Source organism: Neofelis nebulosa, chromosome 12, assembly GCF_028018385.1.
Source record: "Neofelis nebulosa isolate mNeoNeb1 chromosome 12, mNeoNeb1.pri, whole genome shotgun sequence".
Classification (NCBI taxonomy): Eukaryota; Metazoa; Chordata; class Mammalia; order Carnivora; family Felidae; genus Neofelis; species Neofelis nebulosa.
In genome coordinates, this window is record NC_080793.1 from 62,395,595 (window position 1) to 62,418,871 (window position 23,277).

Consider the following 23,277-nt stretch of genomic DNA (forward strand, 5'->3'; position numbering starts at 1 on the left):
CTCTTCCCCACCTGTATATGTATATCTGCTCTTTTAGCCATAGCCACAAAATCAAGGACATGCTTCCACAAATGCAAAGCTAGAGTTGGACCAAGAGCAAACTCTTTTCCTTTGCATGTACATATACAGCAAATTAAATAATTACATTTTTTACTTACAAACACCTTCAAGTAGCTTTTTGCATTTTCAAAATGTTTCATGTTCTTGTTTTATTTTACAAAGGAGGTCAGTTAAAAAAAAAAAAAAGAACAAAACAAGGGATATTTTAGAACAGCTGTCTCAGCATTTGAATTTTTCTCCCAGTAGTACAGTTTCTATCTCTCTTAAATGACTAACTCAATAAAAAATTTATTCCAATACTAGAATCCTTTAGTATGCTCTGGACTCAGCCCAAATGAAAACCAAAGAATAAATATTTTGACCTATTTAAAGTCCCTCAGAACCCAGATGATAAGAATGCATTCCCACATTGGGTACCTCCACAGTTTATTCTGAAGTAGTTGACAGCATGGCTGGTATGTGTTTCACTGGTACCTGTCCAATAATGATAGTATATCAGAACTGCACCCACCAAAAGTGTCATCACAAAACAAGGCATCTTGGCTTACAACTAGTTCCTAGGGCACGTCTGGGAAGCAAAATGCAGGAATGCACTGACGTACTGCCACAGCACAATTTGTCATAATAGGGATCCCAAATTGCTTTTAAAATTTATAAATGTCAACACCTCATGAGAGAGAGAAGAAAAACTTATTGCATGCCGTGTAGCAGTCATTAATATTAATCCAGTAACTTATAATAATTACCTCCTTCAGTCCTTACAACTAGCCTATAATGTAGTATTATTATACCAACTTATATATCTCTTGCCTAAAATGATACTACCTGTAAGTGGCCTACCAAGGTTTCAAGCTCAGGCAATCTAAATTAAGCGTTTTTTTCTTCACAAGTAAATGCCACTTACTGTCCCCAGTTAAGCTCCTTACCTTCACTTTCCAAAAAGCTTAGCAAAGAGCTAGTTCAGCAGGTCTGCACTCAGGAGAATACTCTCTCCCTAAATGTTTAGTAGAAGCTCCCATTTCTAAAAAGACTACCTCCTCACCCAGGAAGCTCATGGATATGTTCTGCCTCCATTTCCTTGTAAATAAGAGGATAATGACATGACAGGATCTAGGTTGGATCCTTCAATGGAAGCCCTTTCCCAGCTATACCCCATTCAAATCCACCTCACTGTGGAAGAATGAGACCTGGGAGATCTTGCACATACTGCTACTTATAAGCTCGTAAATTTCTGCCAATAAATTTTACTTTATTTTTGCACTATGTATGTATATGAGCACACATTGCTCCTTTGCCCAGCAACCACACTATATAACAACATATAGGGACCAAATCCATGAACAGCTTGCGATAGACTTAGGTACATTATACATTTATTTCACAAGGAAAAGCACTTCAATTTGATGATATTTTAGGCTAACTGCACACACTTCCTATACATAAAATGAGCATTTCAAGAAACAACTAATCTAGGAGGAATATAAACAATATTACAAATATCACTCACTATCCTAAGTTACATTCATTTTTACCACCTTCTATTCCATATAAAACATATCAGTTACAAATTTATAATCAATGAATATCTTCAATGACTCCATTTGTCAAATTAGGTCAAATGCTATGAGGGCAACCCACTCCTGTCAAAAGACTTTGCAGGAAAAGAATTTGTGCAGAGACACTGCCATCTGCTGGCTAATGATAACACACTGTCCATGAATCTCAAATTTGAGAACAAAAGTAATGAAATACATTAATATTTAAGCACCACTGTCCATGATACAATTTACAGAGTCTAATAGTGAGTTTTGATTATATGGGAATGATAAACACACACACTGTACATGTTTTAGCAAAAGCCAATATGCAATTTCAGGCTCTTTTACTACAACAAATACAGAACATTATATTCAATCTGCAAATAGTTTCAAAGCAAATTTCCACTTTAATTCTTTCAGCAATTTTTTGAATAATGTATGTCAATGCTGTTTATTTACATTTTAGATTCAATAAGGAATATTACCTCAATCAGAGATCAATTAGTAACCACAGGATAAACTTTTAAATGCTTTAAAAGTACTCTGAGCATGTATAGACACACATATTACTCTCCTCCCCTATAATGAAATTTTGGTTACAAACTAAATATCTTAAAGAACATAAATTTCAGAACATCTCTATCCTGTGCCTATAAAACATACTTATACATTAGTTTAGGCCTCTCTATATAAACACTCTTGAAAACTATGAAAATAATTTTACTGGATTTTAAAAAGCACAAAGTAAGACATAAAAACAGCCTTGAAAAAAAAAATTCCACCAACACAGAAGTAGAGTGCATAAGAGGTGAGGGTCCCTGCATTATAAATCCCAAATTCATTCCACTGGCTATAGGCCATCATAATTAACCGTTTGTATCCTTCCATTTCTTTTTCTATTTACATATTCTTAGGATAGTTTAAAAAATGTTTTTTTTAAAGATAGCTTCACACTATAGAATATACTTGTCACTTTGATTTTTACTTTATAATATATTGTGAAGATCTTTGTCACATCAGTACATATAGATTTACCCCATTGTTTTTAACAGCTATACAGTAGAGATGTTCTAAAAATCTAGTCACCCCTAGTAACAATATTTTCACACTAGTGTAATGAGAGCAGTACTATAAATATCCTTGTGGAACTGGCCACAAGAACGGTTTTAGAATCCTTGACCTAAGTCATAAATCCGATACTATTTCCAGGAAATAAAATACACATCACACATAATAAACAAATACTCTGCAGCATACGCATAGTTTTTATTTCTGCAAACTAACATTTAGAAGCAACTTGATTTTAAAGCTCACATGAGTCTACAACTGTACCAATAACAATCCAAATTATGTAATGTATTTGTAAAAATATGTACTGCCAACACTTTTCAGTGACTCAAAGAGAAATAATTAAAAACCGAAAGCTAAACCTATACAGAGGGAAAAATGCACATTATATATTCGTGAAAAACACTGAGTATTCACGTTTTTAACTATTTAAAAATATTCACCCTCCATTAAAAAACCATTGAAAGCTCACAAAAATTGTGAGCATGTAACCCTAAGAATAACACACTTACAACCATACAGCATCCCAGTGATCTTTCCTCTTTATACGACTCTTCCTTTATACCACTGAATCCTCAACTGAATATACAAATAACTCTATAAATAGCACATTTCCTTGAAGTTCAACCTTCCTCATTTGTGTTCAGTAATCCATACAACTCCAATGATTAGTTCTGCTTTGGGCTTAAGCCATAACATACAAATGGCATAAATAGGCAAACTTTTTCCTCCTTTCACTTAGCTATAAATTTATTCTGAATGTTTATTAATGAACAGCACAACCACAAACACCCTAGCTATCATCAGGTTCCTTCCTGTTAAATTTACTGAAGCACATACTCTACTGTCTGCACATCTCCACACACGTTTTGTAAAACCATAGATCTATGGACTGAAACTGATTTTTAATAAGCTTTTCCCCCCTTGCAAACTGCTCAGTCCCAAAAGTCTATCACCCTCTGTTAAATGTGTAGCTTAGTGCATGAACGGATAATCTACAGTTGTGCTTTGACTTTCTGTTGAATATCCATTTCCCTCTGTGTCCAATTTCTATTTCCCCAAGACTGTAGTTTCCTTACCCTTTGGTTTCCCAGCTTTTGACTCAAGTCAAGACCATTGTACTTGGCATGGGTTTGGTTTCATAGCTATTACATCTGGGAATGGCAGGCAGAGAAACATTTTCTCTGTCTTTGCTTCAGAGAAATCCACTGAAGCAGAAGGCCTAGAACTGCTAATTTACTCACTGAGGATCACTTTGTCCCTAGATTCTATTGAGTGACTGAGACAACAGGCAGCTGGGAGCTGGACTCATGACATCCACTGAAAAAAATTCTTTCCATTGTTATGCCTATTTGGCTTCTTCCTGTGGAGTTTCATAAATAAGAAACACCATTCATTTACTTCAAAGCTGAGTAATTAGAAAGTCTAAGAAAATACACTGGATTCAATCTGTTAGTATGTCAATAAGTTCCAGAAGGTAAATGGAGAAAATAAAGGGGGGAGGGGGGGACGGCTGGGAGGAGGAAAAAGCTCTCTTATAATGAAATAAACACAAACTACATTATTTAAGTCTAATAATAAAACTAAACTTTTCATGTGGCCATTGAAACTCTAAGTTTATAAACTTCCCAACCTCAAAATGTTTCTTTGAAAACACAGTGGATTGCACAGTCCAAATTTTCTTGATACGTAACTACATCAGCTATTTGGTAATTGAGTATGGACTTTAGTTTCTCCACTGCACAATTCAAAGAGTGCATACTTTCAGTAATATAGATCTGAATTTCCAACTCCTTTTCTTCATTTTCACATATGCTGTCTGACTGGCAGATCTCCAGTACCAGCAAAATGTAAAGTTTAACAGGAACTGAACAAGAATCTGTGCTCAGCACCAACATTTATCAATCCAGCACTGAGTGGCTGAATAAATCACAAACTGATTTAGCTTTGTCACAGACACAGTTCACCTCAATAGCACCAGAAAACACATCTGTATAGTAATTGAGCAAAAACACACAATGAATTGATCATAAAGAGACTATACCACAGAAATACCTTCTAAGACGTACTCCATGGACATTTACTGTATAAAGCAAATGTATGCACAAATCTAAGAACAGTAATTTATCTAGTAAGATATCTTGGTCATACTTACTCAAACTAAACGTTTTAGGGCTCAGGATTCAGCATTAATTATGATGGTCAGGGGTGTAGGAAGCATCAAAACTCAGGAAAACCTCTCCAACATTCTTTCTAATCAAATGTGAAATACTTAAGCATGAAATACATTTTCTAAAAATTATGACCTTGTATCTAAATGGATGTCATTTTAGAGACATAATCTAGACATTTAAGAACTTTTAACATTCAACATCAAGTATCTTACCAGAGCCACTTAGGGGGAAAATACATAACAGAGAAGAGTTTCACACAGGAGCTAAGGAAGGTTTGAATACTGCCTTCTTAGAAATTGCTTCCTTCACTGTCCCTTCAATCCCCTTCCAAGACAGCCTCCAATGTGTGTCGTTAGTGGTAAATTAATGTTGCACTTGTTCTTCAACTCAACTCTAGCAAACCCCCAAAATAGAAAAGTTTGCATTTGACTTTTTAAATATAGATGGTACATGCTCTTTGGTTGTTGGATTTTTAGAATGATATAAAATTAAGGGGTATTTAAGCACCATCTGCTCTCTTGCAACAATGGGCAATAATTTCCTGATTGTCTTACTTCATGTGCGTGTTTTAAATCTAGAGTATCCTTTATGATTACTACAGTTGATATTTTCTTATTTTATGTAGCCTTTGTTGCCTATGTATTCTTGCCCGTTTATATGTACAAACCAGGCTGGGTTTTATCCCCACTTTGTGTCATTCCTATTTCAAATATTTCATTATCACAGAATCGTTGACAAAAGTCATTCAGTTACTTTTTCCTGCCATGTATTCCAAATTCACTGGGATAATTCTTTATTAGGCCAAAGACTTGCAATTCTAAAGGAACTTATTAAAATTTATATGACCGATCCAATCCTTCAAATATGAGAACACAGTTGCAAATGCTGTTATTTGAAAAAACAGAAACAATGATGGCATTAACTATCTTCCAATATGAACTGTGGTGAAATAAACTGAGATGGTGGGGCAGGCGGGGCCCGTCAACAAAGACAGGGCTAGAAACGTGAGAGTGCACCAGGTCCACCTTGCCGTCTGCTCTGCATGGAGGGAATGGAAATAGAGCAGTGAACTAAGGCATTCATTTTCAAAGTCCTGATTTGTTAACAAGATCTGTGCAATGAACTTTCATGCACTGCTGTGGTTCTATGATGCACCTCAGAAAAAAATCCACTGCAAACCACCTGTCATACTCTATTGGGACAAGCTAGAAGATTATTTCTAATAAATGTCTACACTCTAAAAATGTTTTACTGGCATACATGAAAAATACATTAAAAGGAAAGACATTAAAAGGGAAGGCATTAGAAAACAATGTGCACAATATTAACCAAATGTGTGTGGATTTTTAAAAAGATATAAACATATGCTGATATTTTTGAAGGAATATGCAAGTTATTCACAGGAAGGGATTAGAAGGGGTCATAAAATATTTTTCTGTACTCTAATTGTTTTTTTAATATATGCACATGTATTTTTTTTATTTTTATACACTTTAACAAGGAGTCTTTAAATAGTAATGTTAACAGTCATAGTGATTTCCTTTCAAATAATTTTCTGTAAAATTAAAAGGATTCTAGTACATGGACACACCATAATTTATTCCATGATTCCCATTTGTCATTAGACATTTTAGTTTTAATTTAATTTTTGCTAATAAAAATTGTACTATGACAATCATCTTCGTCAATGAACTTTTGCATACATTTCTGATTATTTCCTAGGAGTATAAGAATGGGTCAGCAGCATGGAGATGTCGATGGCTATTGATACAAACTACCTACCTGCTTTTTGGGAATGTTTACACTGATGACACTACCACCTAACAGAAGTGCAGAGTGCCCACTCTAGCAATGACATTCTCATGAGCAACGGGAATTTTCCTTTTCCCTTTAATAATATGATAAGAAAAAGAAATCATTCACTATTACTTTGAATAATATAGAGGTTTGAGCAATTTTTCAATTTTATTTACCTGCAAAGAAACAGGTTTCATGCTATTTTAATAATCATCAGAACCATCCAATTTTTTAAAAATTAATACTTAAAGGATGACCCAGAATATACATTCCCAAGAACTAGAAATACTCGACCAAGAATCACTAGAATTATTACTAGGCCTTATAAAAATATGTTATGAAATTTAGAAAGTTGCTGGAAACTACCTATTTTTGTATCTTAACTCAAATAAAAACCTGGAGTATATGAAAGCCATGTGTGGACTATAGTCAAATTTAGCAGGAATCTCTAATACCCATGATGGGTTTTATTTCCAGGGATTTACGACACATGGTTTTTCCAATTCCACATGGAGCCCAAGAGCTACAGTATGGTTTTGAAGACGTAAGCAACAGCCCCTCCAGAGACCACCCCCTCGGCAGTCTGGCCCACAGAACCCCAAGCACTACTGGGTGATGTCACTTCTTTTCATACTTCCCTCATGTTGGCAGACAGTGAAAGTGAATGGGTGTGAGAAATCAGTAGAAGTATATAAAGCAATCCTTCTGTCCAGCCTGCTGCTAGCACTTATTCTGCAAATACTATCTCCACAGCCATGACTTCTCAACGCCTCAGGCCTAAACTCCACCAGCCTTCTCCAAATTAGTATCAGAGAGTTCCCAGACTTAGAAATGACCCATCATGGATCGCTTTTTTAAAATGTATTCAGTGAGAAAGACACAGTGCTAGATGACTATCCCAGCTACACCGCCATCCTCATCACAGGGCTGATGAGGCCAGGGTCAAAGCCCTTCTGATGGGTAGGGAAAATGTGGCTCACAGAGGCAGGTTACACAGAACCAGAATTCTAACACAGGTCTGTGTGACTGGGTTGCTTTTTGTTTACCCGCACTCAAATTAGCCCTCAAAACTCTTATTAGGGATGGAAGTGCTACACAGATGGAGCAATGAACCCCTGCATCTCTGACAATGTTATGAAAAATGAAACACTGGATTGCTCTTTCTAGACTTTGATTTTCAACACAAGCATTTCAGCTCTCTCATCTGGTGTCCAAAGAATAGACTTTAGGTCTGGTCCCCTTATGACTACAGGCTGCAGGTGTCAGTGATTCCTTGTGCCCATCTGGAGAGACAAGCCTCCCAACACTCTCCGAGGGCAAGTTGGCATTTTCCTCTGTCTCCACCAACCCAATCTTCCTTTCTATTGGACCAGGAACTGGCCCACTAAACTGACTCATCATCACTGGACAAAGAAACAGATTTCCCTTAGATCAGTCAGGCCCACCACTGAGCCAAGGTCAATTCCCCAAACTGGAATGCTGTAAAAAAGATGCACACGTCTACCAGTTCTCATCACAACTCTTCAAGGCTCCTTACATATTTACTTGCATTTATTTCTTATAATAACTATAAAGAAGCTATAATCTCCATTACACATATGAGAAAAGGGAGATTTGGACAAGTTAGTTACATACTGACTCCAATCACACAGCCAGTAAAAAGAAAAGTCAGAATTCTAATCAGTGCAACTAACCCCTGAACTTGTTGTATCCCTTCACCACTACATATCAATGCTTCCTTTCTACAGGAAGAAAATGAAGCTCAGCACAATTACACACACAGCCTGAGAGATTCAAGGCAAACTGTATTACTCCCCAGAGGGTCTACCACCCCCACACCCTGTGTCACCTCCCTGGAGTGTGATTCAGACAGCGCAATCCTATGTGATCGCAGAACCTTAAGAACTGCTTCAGCTGTATTTCTAATTAAGTGTATTGAAAGGAGATGTAAGATATAATTAATTTTATAAAACTAACTTTGATATTATCACATGCTAAACTTAACACATGCTAAATTTTTCTTCCTTAAGATGTTCTAGACTTTCCTAAAGATTAAAAAATAATAGGGGCGCCTGGGTGGCGCAGTCGGTTAAGCGTCCGACTTCAGCCAGGTCACGATCTCGCGGTCCGTGAGTTCGAGCCCCGCGTCAGGCTCTGGGCTGATGGCTCGGAGCCTGGAGCCTGTTTCCGATTCTGTGTCTCCCTCTCTCTCTGCCCCTCCCCCGTTCATGCTCTGTCTCTCTCTGTCCCAAAAATAAATAAAAAATGTTGAAAAAAAAAAAAAAAAAAAGATTAAAAAATAATAGCAATAATAGTGAAATATATGTATACATGCTATGCAACCTTCATCCACTGTCCCCCAAACTACTGATATGTATGATTACAAGATAGACAATTCCCCAATATTAAGATTTCATTTCTTCATATTTTTAAATGACATTATAACTCTAAGTTGAAATTTCCCTTACTTAACCATTTACTCACTGCTCAACTCAAAAGTATAATAAAAATCAAAATATCAAACAATAAGGACACATAAAGCCATCATAAAAATTGCACTCAACAGCATAAGCAAGAAGACATACAACTATCGATACTGCCCTATTTAAATGCAGCACATGGAAAAATGCAAACTGATTACTATAAATAAAATACAAAAAATAATGCCTGGAAGAATTAGCTATAAGCACTAAACTTTGTATATTGTGCCACAAAGAATTATTTAGTGCTGTAAACTAACATGTTGGAAATCATCCAGAAGACACTCTTGTTTTGTCTTCCTTGTTTTAGAAAGAGGCAAAAACTATTACTGGCCATAGCTTGTAGGGGATAAAATTATAGTAAATTAAAAATAATAGTCATGGCTAACCAAGGGAGAAAATTAAGACTTGGCTTCTTTATAATATGAGACTTTTTCAGGGTCTGCCTAACTGGGGACACTTTTCCTCTTTGAATTGGCTAATACTCTGATTCTTCTAATTGCAAAGGTGTAGAACTATTAGAACAATAATAGGGAATAATCACAGGATTCATCACCCATTCTTTATTCCCTTTGATATTTATACCAATACTTATTCAGCTATATATTTTCATTACTTTCAGCTTTCTGCCTGAATATGGTCCCTGGTGCTGCCACACAGAGTGCTCCCAGGGGCTTGTGGGAAATTTCTACACTACAGTTATGACCAGCAGTTAGAAAGAAGAGTGTTCTATCACCTTGCTCAGAGCAGAGGGAGGATAGATTGTGGATCCACAGATTAAAGTCTAATTATACCCACTGACCTAAGTGATATCCCATTAAAACTTTCTTTTGATTCAAAGAGGTCACATCAAATGATCAAGAAAGCAGTACTCCCATATCAAAGCTTCAAATTGGGCATCTGCACATACTGCTCTTGTTGCATCAGCAGAGAAGGGTATCTCAAAGGAAAGGGAACAATGACTTGGATTGGTATGCCTTATTTAAGAAGTCCCAATTCACACTTAGCTCTTCCACCAGGAAACAAACATCACCTGGGCCAAGGGTTCAGATCCCACTTTTCCTAAGTACTCCTTTAACTAGATTTTTCTTAAAATTACCACATTTTATCAAAAGACTTAAACTAAGGCCTGAAAAACAGATAATACAAGGGTGCCTGGGTGATTCAGTCAGTTAAGGCATCTGACTCTAACCATTTATTCATTGCTCATACTCAAGTATAATAAAAATCAAAATATCAAATAATAATAATAATAATAATAATAATAAGAGACAAATAAACCCATCATAAAAATTGCACTCAACAGTGTAAACAAAAAGGCATACTATTCGGCTCAGGTAATGATCTGGTCATGAGATCCAGCCCCGCAAAGGGGTCCTTGCTATACATGGAGCCTGCTTGGGATTCTCTCTCTCCCTCTTTCTCTGCCCATCCCCAGCTCGCACATGCACTCTCTCCCTCTCAAAATAAACTAAAACTTAATAACAACAACAACAACAACCAAAAAAAAAAAAAACCAGATAATACCTTGATTTCAGTTTAGCAACTAAACATCAGTGTCATAAACCATATACCTCAACTCCCCAAATCCAGCAAATTTAAGTTAGTAATAAATCAAACTGGGCTCCCTAGTTCTGAGGACTCAAGTCCCAGATATCTCCCCTACAGACACAATATATACTAATCAACTGACTTTCTACTATACTACTTGAAGTCTCAGATTTTCTGAATCTCACAATTCAATACTTTATCAGAATAAAATGAGGGATATAATATGAATATTTTCTTTCTTAATACTTATTCCAGATATATAAGTACTAATTCCCCAGTCAGAGTACAAGCTCCAAAGGACATGCCTTCATATGATTCTGTTTCTCTACATGGTATTTTGTACTCTATGTTGCACTACCAAGACCCAGTAAATGGAAACAAAATAGAGGTAAAAAGAAAAAAAAATGGAGAAAATCTCTGGGCTCACAAAGTTCATATTATATATGCCACATCAGATAGCCAAAATTAGAATGCAGGGACTGTGAGTCTACATTTTCCTTCTTTCACGTGCTCTAAGAATAGAGAAATCTCGTGATCTAAAGCATAATAAAATATAACATAGGGACTAACCATTAAAATGATTTCTGATTGTTTTAAAAAAGACTGCCCAAGAGTAAAGATTTTTTGGAAGGATTCTACCTGATTTAAGAATAGTGAAATCTAATTTTAGAAAAGGACTGAAATAGGGCACCTGGTGGCTTAGTCAGTTAAGCATCCGACTTCAGATCAGGTCATGATCTCACGGTTCATGGGTTCGAGCCCCACATGGGTCTTTGCGCTGAAGGCTCAGAGCCTGGATCCTGCTTCAGATTCTGTGTTTCCCTCTCTCTCTGCCCCTCCCCAACTCATGCTCTGTCTCTCTGACTCTTGAAAATAAATAAACATTTAAAAAATCTTAATAAAAAAAAACCTGAAATATGAAATGGAATGAAGCCATATCACAGCTCTTGTATGTAAGACAATAATCAAAATCCCTTCTAGATTAAAGGGAAATCAACTTCAAAATTCTATCTTTTTAAACTTGCTGAAACATTTGAGGATTCAAATGTCAAAATGCTTTAAAATTATATTGTGAAGTAATGTTCCTGAAGTTCACGAGAGAACATTCCCAGATCTGCGGTGCAATTTTTCAAATTTCTGGCATATCATGTTAGTAGATTATCACTTAAAATAAAATTGATTTAAAATAAGAAGTATCATTTTGAAGCCACCAACTATTACCTTTCCTCCCAAGAAGATAACATTATTTACCATGCCATAGATAAGTTTCTCACACTGCACACATGGTCATAAATACACTACTGATGGTGTAGGCCAGATATGACTGTCTCCAAGACAATGATTCTTTTTTACTCAAGAAAATCAGTACAGTAAATAACTTTTCTTCCCTTCAAGACAATCACAGTGCTTGAGGCTGCTGCGACACAAAAACAAAATATCTTCACAAATGTCTCCAAACAGTCAAGCTGAAAATCTAAGCCAAAGTTTCATTTAACAGCCTGTCAGTTTTTTGATGTGAAGCTAATGAATGCAGTGGCAAACAAATCCATCAAACCTAACATCAAAACAACTGCACTTCATCCTACCAAACGGAAAAATGAAATACAACCTGCAGGCCAGCTCTTTGATCCAGCCTAGCCAGGAAGCGGACAAGTGCCACCACAGCTGCCACACAGAAGTAACCATGGACTCCATTTAACCACAGGAGAGAACGATCCAGAAATGGGAAACATTCATCTCAAATATGCACCAAAATTTTCTTTCAATTGCTAAAGCATTTCATAGTTTTAAATCTCTACCAGAAAAAAATGTAGCATTTTACACTAGATCACTCTGATGTTCAAACCGATAAAGATGCCTAAAATAACTAACGATGGTATGTTCCACTCATACTTCAGTTTTGAAAATGGAGGTTTATTAAAAGCCCTTCTGTTCTTTATGAAAGCTCCCTAAAGACAAAGAAAACATGCCCATCTTCTTTGTACAAACATGTAGCACAATCCTGTTGCAAAGGAGGAACTCACCAAGCACTCTCTGAAGCTGAACTCTGCCTAAGCCAGTAGGCAAATGGGCATGTAGCAACCTAGAACAATCCTCTCAATTCTTCTTCAGTGAAAACCTTACCTCTGAACAATGAAATGGGGGAAAATTACATAACCCCCTTCTTAGGTAGGTGAGTTCTCTTAAAGGCAAAGCCCTTCTGTTCTGGAGTATCATGCAGGATTTTTCTGAATAAAATCACCAATATCTCCAATATTATCAGTGAGCCTGGGGTTATCTTTTCAAAACCTAGTGTTTTGGTGTATTTTTCAATTAAATATAGGATTTTGTAAAGTTCTTTCCTAAGTTGTCAAATTAGAAATATTGGTTTGTAATATGTAAAATATAACCAGAACAGACCCCACATTCTGCACCACATTAACTTCTGTCCCACAAAGGGACACTGTTGGGAGTTTTTACATACCCATATGAACCCAGTGTGACAGGTAAAGAAGACCTCATTGCACCTAGTGCTTCCACTAGGAAAAAGCATGCCACTATTTTTTTTTAATTATCTGTCCCCCGCAAAAAGCATAACTCATCATCACTTGTGAATAACTATTTCTTAATAGCTATCATTTAGAATAAACTGGATATGGCAAAGAATTAAGGCAAAAATTTGTTAGTTTAAGAATTAATTTTGGGCACCCTCAAAGCCACAAGTCTTTTAAGTGCAGTTTATAATTAATCCATTATACATTTGTCCTTAAAAAAAAAAAAAAAAAAAAACATAAAAACTAACTGCCTAATGCACAAATTTTCCCGAGACTAAAAGCTACACACGCATGCATGGACAGCATGCACATACACATGATACAAGAGTGTGTAAAGAAACAGCTTTGGAGATCAATAAAAATGTGTCAGATAAATTATAAAGACACCAACGTATGCACAAAAATGCCATCACAGCATCCTACAATATAAGATAATTTATTTTTCTGAGAATAGCCAAGATAATATTAAAATTGAGGGGTATAATTTAAGAAAGCATAAGTATGTTTTAGTGAAACATTCAAAACTGTATCCATTACAATTTAGCTTCCAGTTTTTTGTTGTTGTTTAAATAACCTTGTTTTTCACTTCATTTTATTTATTCTTTAAGTTTATTTTATTTATTTTGAGAGAGGGAGAGGCAGAGAGAAATGGAGAGAGAGAATCCCAAGGAGGCTCCATGCTTGTTAGCACAGAGCCAGACCCGGGGCTCAATCTCATGAACCATGAGGTCATGACCTGAGCCAAAATCAAGGTCAGATACTCAACCGACTGAGCCACCCAAGGTGCCCCTAGTTTCCAGTTTTTATGCAGAATAACTAAATTAGTTACATCTACTCAAAGTAGATTCTTAATATATCACCATGTCAATTATTAATTGGAACTCCGTGGTAGACAGAATATTGCCCCCACCTTCGCACCCCTACCCCCAACAACAAAGACATCCATGTCCTATTCCCTATAATTTGTAAATATGTCATCTTATATGACAAAAGGGATTTTGTGGACTGCCTGCTCTGAAGTGTAGAAGACCACCTGGAAGGACATGAGAGATATCTCTAGGAGCAAAGACCTGGCTGACAGGCAGCAAAAAAAAAAAATGGGAATTCAGTCCTACAACTGTAAGGAACCAAATTCAGCCAACAATCTGAGCAAGGGAATGGATTCTTCACTAGAATCCCAGTTAGAAATGTAGCCCTGCAAACACCCTGATTTTTGCTTAGTGAAACTAATATCAGACATACAACCTACAGAGATGGTAAGTGAGTATTGTTTTAAATCACTACTTTGGGGTGCCTGGGTGGCGCAGTCGGTTAAGCGTCCGACTTCAGCCAGGTCACGATCTCGCGGTCTGTGAGTTCGAGCCCCGCGTCAGGCTCTGGGCTGATGGCTCGGAGCCTGGAGCCTGTTTCCGATTCTGTGTCTCCCTCTCTCTCTGCCCCTCCCCCGTTCATGCTCTGTCTCTCTCTGTCCCAAAAATAAATAAAAAACGTTGAAAAAAAAATTAAATAAATAAAATAAAATAAATAAAATAAATCACTACTTTTATGGCAATTTGCTCCAGTAGCAATAGAAAACAAATACATTTCTCAGAGCAGCACCACCTCACTAAAATAAGGAAAGGGTGGAGACAACACCTAAAAACATCTCAAACACATGCAATCTAGTGCACTATTTACCCAAAACTGCAGTATAGCCATTGAACAATTTTGTACCTAGCAAAATTCCAGAACCAAGACAGTCATATTCCTTAACTAAATTGAACGATACAAATCAATGCAGCATGAATGGATATCCACATACCCAAGGTTTTCTTCCTCTCATAACAGATCTATGGGTGGAGAGGTATTTCTAATTTATATAGGAAGGAACAAACAAAATAAACAATTTTCCTAATGATATATGACTAGCCAGAAGAAAAGTTGGGCCTTAGATCCCTGCTTCCTCCACCACAGCACGCTACTTCTTACAGTCCCACAATCCTAGGCTCTGTCAGCTGGGATTTCAGAGGACCACTGCCCACCTCTCTTACTTGGTCACACCCCAGTCCCATTCTACATTAACAAAGAAATGTGGAAACCCACCCAGGACATTTTAGCCTTGAGGAGAAACTAATCTGGCCAATACCGTGAACTAGATCTGAAACTCAGAGTAAACAAGCACCAGCTAATTTTCTGATAACCGAACAGCTGTGATAGCTGACTTACTCTGTCAATGATTAAAACTGCAAACCACAGGGGCACCTGGGTGGCTGAGTTGGTTAAGCATCCGACTTCAGCTCAGGTCATGATCTCGCGGTTTGTGGATTTAAGCCCCACATTGGGCTCTGTGCTAAAAGCTCGGAGCCTGAAGCCTGCTCTAGATTCTGTGTCTCCATCTCTCTCTGCCCCTCCCCCACTCACGGCTCTGTCTCCCAAAAATGAATAAATGTTAAAAAAAAATTGTTAATAAAAAAAATAATGCAAACCATAAAATAACATACCTTGCTATTACTATGGGTGTATGGCTCTGTTTCAATGTAGATCCAAGCACTACCTCTCTGTGAAAACACTGCAGGTAGCTGGCCAAGGTACATACACTGAGTTTCCTATTTTTTTTATTAGGTTTATTATAATATGAAGGATCCATAATGGGAAGAAGTAGTTCAGTTCTGTTCCTTTCTAAATTACCCCTCATAAATAGAAATTACTCAGAACAGAAAAAGTCTTCTAATAGCAGGAGCTTTCCTTTTTTCATAAATCCATACAAATGGTTCCTAGGCTGCCAAAGGGCTCTACTTTTATTTTAATATATTATGTAATTTTCTAAATACACATGTAAATCAAACCTGGTGTTCTTTTCCCTGAATATATTCCTAAGTTCACAATGGTTCCACATACAAGCTTTATCAATGTGGAATGAAAAACACTCACTTATACCATGCAGTGGCCAAGATACAGCCACATAAGCTGTTATGTCATTTTCCACTAAATCTGTGTCAATTTTACACACTCCGTAAAATACACAGTTTCATTCATAGCTGCCCTCTGCCAGCCTATACCCTTGCCTTCAAAGCCATAGGAAAGAAAGCAACTTAATGTAAGCCACCATCTCTTTGAAGATGTCCTCTATTTAACACCACAGGGGGAAATTAATTAAATTTAATGGAAGTTGTTTCTTGTGAATGAAAATACACAGTATGCGAACTAAATTAAATATACTGAGCAGGAAATGCAAAATTCTGTACAAATGCAACATAAAGACACATTTCTTATTAAAGTATATTCTGCATTACTTTCAAGAAATTTATTTCTGCACTAAGGGAAGTTTTAATCATTTCTTCTTACCACCCTCCCTCAACCTCTTACTATAATTTTTACAGACATTTTCATCTATAAGTAGTTGTTTTCTAAGCCATGGAACTAAATTCCATATTTAGTTAGGTAAAGACTTGGCTCTTTACCTAACATGGAGCCACAGGGAGCCACTGGGAAATCTCACAAAAAAATAACTGGTGGCTTTAAGAAAGGAAGCAAACATCAGTTGCATAAAATTACCTCTCAAAGTAAACTTCTCCACAAAAATCTCAAAACAGAAAACTATAGCTACAAATGATAACACATGCCATGTAAAACAAATATATCTAGTCTGAAAATAAATTACCATGGTGCGAGGCACACAGTATCAATGAAGGGAAAAAAAGTGCTGCATATGATCTTAGATTTCCCACCACAATAACCAGAATACACATTTAATTTATGCCTTATTTTTGAGGCATAACTTACCAATTTAGCAACCTTCCCATAGTCAATCCATCTGACTGTAGCAAAATTTGTAGATTCTGCACAGTTGAAACCATGATTAAAACCAGCATGGTAGCCATATGGAAAAGTAATCATAAATTCTCCAGCCTCCTGAGTGATCTGCAGGGTACAAAACATATAATATTTTCAATTATCAGACTTTCAAAATTGCAAAGACAATTAAAATATATTTCCTATTTTAAAAAAAGAAAAAAAATGCCATGATATCAGAGCTATCTAGTATAAAAGAAGTTCCCCCAGATCTTTATCCAATCCTTCAATAGTTTTTCAGGAAACTTTAAAGACTTTTCTAAACACGGTGTGACCTTCTGGCAATGTAATTCCCTCATTCAATCCATAATCAAAGATATTTTATTTTATTTGAAGCTGTCTTTAAGTTATCCAAGTAAATTTGTTCATATTAGCAATCAACGTGCATATTTTTAATACTTTAAAAAATCATGTTACTGGAGTTATTTCACAGGACATATTTTGACTGATGTTTGTTAGAGCTAAAAAAAAAAAACTTCAATAATGCATGCTCAACAGGCTTTACTATTAATTCTATTGCTAAAGAGTTGGTGGTATTCACCAAATTATTCTTCCATAATATTCAGAAAACATTTAATTAACTGTGTTCCATTTAATAGTAAAATTTCTATCAAAGAATTATTCAAATATGTATGTGTAAGTGCATCTTCAAATATAATTAAAGTAACTTGAATAAACCAGTCAGAGATTAAAGACCAACATGAAAAATATACTTATTCCACTCCTATTTATTAGGCTAAAGACATGGCTTTCTATAATTACCAAAACACACAAAATACACCATGAGCTATAGAAAAATAGTAAAACAAAATTTTTTGGTGTTTTTTTTTTAATTTACCTATACTATTATGGACTATCAAATTTATTATCCATGGTTCATTTTCAGTCCTAAAATGTTGAGAAATTAATATGTGGGTATGTACATGTATGTAAACATTCAGGAGGCATACTGTATAAATAAATAACAGTTGTATACAATGCAACTCGGTTGCCATTTTAGGGATGCTAAAATGTTATAAAAGTATTTTCTTTCCCAACAATCCTGAAATTTATCTCATCATCTTCTCCCCCATGACAGCCCAGCAGGTGTTCTATCGCAATGAGCAGCAACTCAGTTGCCACCTGGCAAGCAGAGAATGGCTATCAGTGTTCAACATGGTTCCGGTTCCATCATTTTGAGCCACATGAGAACACAGCCTGGTTCTCTCCTTTCCTGGTCTCACTGAATTTCATTAATTATAATTGTGCTTGGAAACTAGGCACTTCCCTGTACTTTGTGATAAAACAAAACTCACCCTGATCACCTGTTTATAGCCCTACATAGATGGGGGAAGAGGGTGCAGCTGCTGCCTTTGGGATAAGGAGACTATCTTCCCTGCTCCACTGAATGCCACCAACAATCTTTTTCTACTCTACCTAGAAAATCTTGCTCTTGCCATGTTGAAAAAGAGCACCTGTTCTTATTGAATGGGACTCTAAATTTTATGCTTCTGTATAATTTCTAGAAACAGGTCAGTCCCAGTTTACCAAAATATAAGGCTAATTAACTGCCTTTGGTGTAATATACAGGTCAGAAAATAGAGTAACAGAAAAGAATAAGTCCCTTTTACTATAAAACTAAACAATCACCACAATTCCATATAATGAAGGAAGTTGAAAAGTGCACATGATCTAAAAGCATACATTATGTTTATTAAATACTTTTTCATATATATATGTACATATATATATGATTATGTGCAAATACATTGAAAGAAGGAGGAAAATAATGTTTCTCCAAATGTGAAAGAACTGCCTAAAAAGAGGGTCGAAGTAAGGAGAAAGAATATGTTCTGTATAACATATATTATGCAAAGCCCTTCTTAGAGGTCATCTCTTTTCATCCTCGTAACAGCCCTATTAAGTAGGTACTATTGTTATCATCATTTTCCAGCTAAAGAAACTGAGGCTTAGAAAAATTACATAATTTTCCCAGGTGACAGAATCAGGAATAAATTTGTGAAGTTTAATTTGGAAGCCTACACTACTCTGTCCCACGTTACATTACCATTATCAGAGAATATGTTTCTTGAGGAGCAGAGTTATCACACATCCTTCATCAATGTAGAAAGGGAAGTGGCAGTATTTCATATGAAAAACTGCAATTGCCAATCAGATGATGAGGCACTGGTGTCTTCAGAAGCCACAAAATGCCCCACCCTCAAGAGAGCAGAGGAGAGCCATCTGGTGATTTACCAAGGAGTATTAAGAAGCCACAGCCCAGAAAGGGGTGGAGGGCACCTGCCTCCTTCTCCCCAAAGCTTGGAAAGGAGCTATGAGTTCCAAGGCCTCAATCCTGGGGAAATGAACCAATCCCACAATCCTACTACTTCACATAATCCCTTCTCCAAAGACCAGCTTGATCAATTATCTATCACCAGCCCTAAAATCATAAAAGATTTTCTATCCTTGGGAGACCCTAGTTCACTCATTCTCCTCTGTCTTCTAAAACTCCAACTTAAATAAAAGTGTCTGATCAAGCTAATGCCAACCACCGAAAAGAAACACTCACTGATGATGTGTCTGAGACTAAAAAACCCAGTGCCCAGAGGTATCTGCAAGTGAGACAGAGCGCCACAGCAGCAGTGGCCCATCTCAGGGACACACCCCCCGCCCTCTGTAACAGTGGGCACTGTGACAGCGCTGCAGTTCAAGACCAGCCTCTCTCCACATCTGTGCACACCTGCCACAGTGCACATCTCAGAAGCATGCTTTTTGTCATGGGTAAGACTATGTGAGTAAAACAGTGGTGACAGCATCTCTGTCACACAAGACAAATATGTCTCATCTTATGCGTGAATATAGCTAGATGCTTTGTGCATGAGCATGGATTCCCCTCAAGCTGGAGAATGATTCCTGGTCCTTGCAAAAATTCCACTTTGAACAAAGCTGGGGATTGGGGGTGGAATGCACTTTAAGGGCCTGAAATTAATAAGAGGTAAAGATTTAGTCACAAGTGAAAAACTTCTGAGGTGAAAAACAGCAAAGATTATAGGAAGAAAAGTCAAATTAAAAATGAAGAAAAAAAGAAGATGAAGAGGGTATAGCTATTTATTAATGTTTCTATAAGGAGCTAATTACTAAATCCTCCTCTGAGAGGGAGCTTTTATTTATCTGGTCAAAAGTTTTTTGTTTTTGTTTTTTTTCTTCATTTTAGCTTCTTCACATAAAAGTTCTCATGCTCTGTAATAATTCTGACCCAATAACTACCCATGGACACAAAAATAGAAGAATCTAGCATGTACTGAGTCTTAACAGAACTTAATCTTTAGAAATACTCCAAAGAAGCAATATCTGATTAAGTCATCAGGCAATTTTATCCATAATGAAATTTTCATTGTACTGTGTCTGAATGTGTTTAGAAGCAACATACTGGTGTCATAATCATTGACTCTAACCAAACTTCTAATAATAATTGTTTTTAAAAAATTGATCATATATATATAGTTATTCATAATCACATATTGATCACATATATACAAATTATGTTATGTTTTATGTTATAAAAGACTTCAGTGTATAAGTGCTACATCTCATTTTGTTGAATGTTCTGCATTTTATTTTCAGTATTGTTATAAGTGAACTATAACCAGCATGAAATCTCTAGTAAATGTATCCTGAAATAAAAGTAACTTCAAATTAGTATTTAGACAAATAATTGCCAGGTTATAAAACATAAATCTGAATTTTCCTACCCACATCCTAAAATTCATATTTGAAGTCAAGGATATATTAGCTTGTGTTACACTTGTCTTAAATATAAATACTACACACACGAAATGAAATGTTAAAGAGTAATACTAATATACCTTGTCAAAGGGAATACCATACTTCTTCAGTACTGAGGGAGATATCAGTGTCATCTTGTGGCGAAGAAATGCATCACACCCTTGAGAACTGCTTGGGAAAAAACCTAAATGGAAATAATAAATACAAGTAGTAACGTGTCAATTATGATAAAATTTCAGACAGGTTTTGTAAACCTTACGTTCTAGTATTCTCACAGAATGACAGCTTTATGCAAATAAAGACCAACTCCACCATCAAAAAAAACCTCCGGTACTAAAAATTAGAGTCAGAATTCTTAAAAACCAAGGAATACATATGTATATCACTAAAGGTAGACCTTCTTTACAAAAAGAGCTCCCAAAATTATTTTCATAACATATAAGATTACTAAGCCTTACAAATTTATTTATTTTTTATTTTTTTAATGTTTATTTATTTATTTTTTAACAGAGGACAGAGCATGAGCGGGGGAGGGGCAGAGAGCGAGAGGGAGACACAGAATCCGAAACAGGCTCCAGGCTCTGAGCTGTCAGCACAGACCCCGACGCAGGGCTCGAACTCACAGACTGGGAGATCACGACCTGAGCCGAAGTCCGATGCTCAATTGACTGAGCCACTCAGGCGCCCCAAGCCTTACAAATTTAAATGAACACATTTTAATTCAATCTGCCTTGTAACTGATGAATGTGCAAAGTAATAAAGCTGATTAGGAAGGTAAATATGCATTTTCATAAAGAAATCTCTCATTTTAAAAAGGCTCCTAGAAGTGATCATTCCAGATACACTTGTCCCAATGCCTGGCAAAGAACAGAAACACAGCAGTTTCCCACCTTTCTGTGTTTCTTTTTGATCAATTTAAAACAGTTAACTGCTAGTGTAGATAATGCTGCTATAAACACTGGGGTGCATGGATCCCTTTAAATTGGTATTTTTGTGTTCTTTGGGGAAATTTAACTCATATCTGGATCTAAGAAAGAAAACAAAAAGCAAAGGGAAAAGAGAGAGAGAGAGAGAGAGAAACCAAGAAACAGACTTTTAACTATGGAGAACAAACTGATGTCTACCAGAGGGGAGGTGGGTGGGGACATGCATGAAATAGATGAGGGGGATTAAGGAGGGCGCTTGTTGTGAGGAGCACTGGGTGAAAGTGTTGGATCACAATACTGTACACCTGAAACTAATATTACACTGTATATTAACTAACTGGAATTTAAATTAAAACTAAAAAAAAAAAAAAAAAAAAAAAAGGTTAGCTGCTATCAATTTCCTGAACCAACTTCCTGGCCAGCACCAGTCAAATGCTTGGACACCTGCTCCACCAGCCTGTGTGGGAGCAATGTTTTGAGGAGTCCCTTAAGTGAGGAAGCTTAACATGCAGCAACCCTTTCACTCAACAGTATATTACAGACCAAAACAGAGTCGTTTTTTTCTACCACTGACTCCATCCCTGCAGTGCTGAGGCAGACTCTCATGAATTCAGCTATGCTAAGCTAGAGGAAAATGAGCATGCATGACCCTGGCTCTTCACCTTCCTCAGTCATAAGGAAACACAACCATGCCAAAGAGAGTGGGAAAGCAAGAAGGGAAAGGCACACATGGAAAGACAGAGAAGAATCCGAGAGAACCCAGACAGAAAACAGAACTCACCAGGAAAACAAGGGATGCACATGAGTAAAGCGGGAAGAAGCAAAGATGCTGTTTAACTCCTCCACTACCAAAATGAAGAGAAAGCCACTGGAAATGCCAGTTATCTAACTCTGTGCTTCAACACACAAATAGATCAAGCATGTGACGAATCTGACAAAAGGATTACCAGTACTCATTAACTCCATGAACAATTTTAACCTCATGGAAGTATCTCACAAGAATATTTTTAAAGTAAACAAGCCTTTATTGATGCTACCATGTAGTATGTGCTCATCAGAAGGAAATAAATCAGCCAGCCAAGAAATAGTCATTAGGTTATAAGGAACCATCTGCAAAAAGGCAGCATGTACTGCTTAAACGTCTGCACTTGAATTTTTTAAGTAGTTGGAAATATTAAAAAGTATATGCCAAAGGAAACAACAGAACTATTACTATTCCCTATAATACCAATGAGAATGAAAAGAATAATTTTGCCCTATATGGTCATTTGATGCAGCCCTCTGTTTATGGTTAATACTTATTATACATAAGTAGAAAATAAAACTTTATACCAAATAAGCAACCCAATGAAAAAATGCAGACTTCAGTGAATGAAGAGAAAATACCACACTAGTGTAATGGCCATATCTACACAATATGAAGTCCTGAGTCTTACACCACCGACAGTAAAGGACAGCAAAGTCGTCCCCAAATGCACAACCCATAGAAACATTTTAATATTACAATTCAAGTGGATTTAGCAAACTTTTCGAATCTGTAACTTTGTGCA

At 36.5% G+C, this 23,277-nt stretch overlaps 1 protein-coding gene and 1 long non-coding RNA gene across 21 annotated transcripts in view; one reads left to right on the forward strand and one right to left on the reverse strand.

The window, feature by feature from the left end:
• KDM4C (lysine demethylase 4C) overlaps positions 1-23,277 on the reverse strand; it is a 443,090-nt gene that overhangs the window by 294,035 nt on the left and 125,778 nt on the right. For 18 of the 19 annotated variants that reach the window (XM_058695403.1, XM_058695399.1, XM_058695405.1 and 15 more), the window contains 2 exons: positions 20,882-20,985; positions 16,965-17,102 (listed from right to left, as the gene is read on the reverse strand). In XM_058695403.1, coding sequence (XP_058551386.1) covers positions 16,965-17,102; positions 20,882-20,985 — 242 coding nt within the window. Of the gene's footprint in view, positions 1-16,964; positions 17,103-20,881; positions 20,986-23,277 lie in introns of those variants that run through there. The other variant, XR_009251711.1, reaches the window with a different exon arrangement.
• The window catches only part of LOC131491898 (uncharacterized), a 72,557-nt gene continuing 68,997 nt past the window's right edge, over positions 19,718-23,277 (forward strand). The window contains exon 1 of one of the 2 annotated variants that reach the window (XR_009251712.1): positions 19,718-19,796. This is a non-coding gene — a long non-coding RNA (uncharacterized LOC131491898). Of the gene's footprint in view, positions 19,807-23,277 lie in introns of both variants that reach the window. The other variant, XR_009251713.1, reaches the window with a different exon arrangement.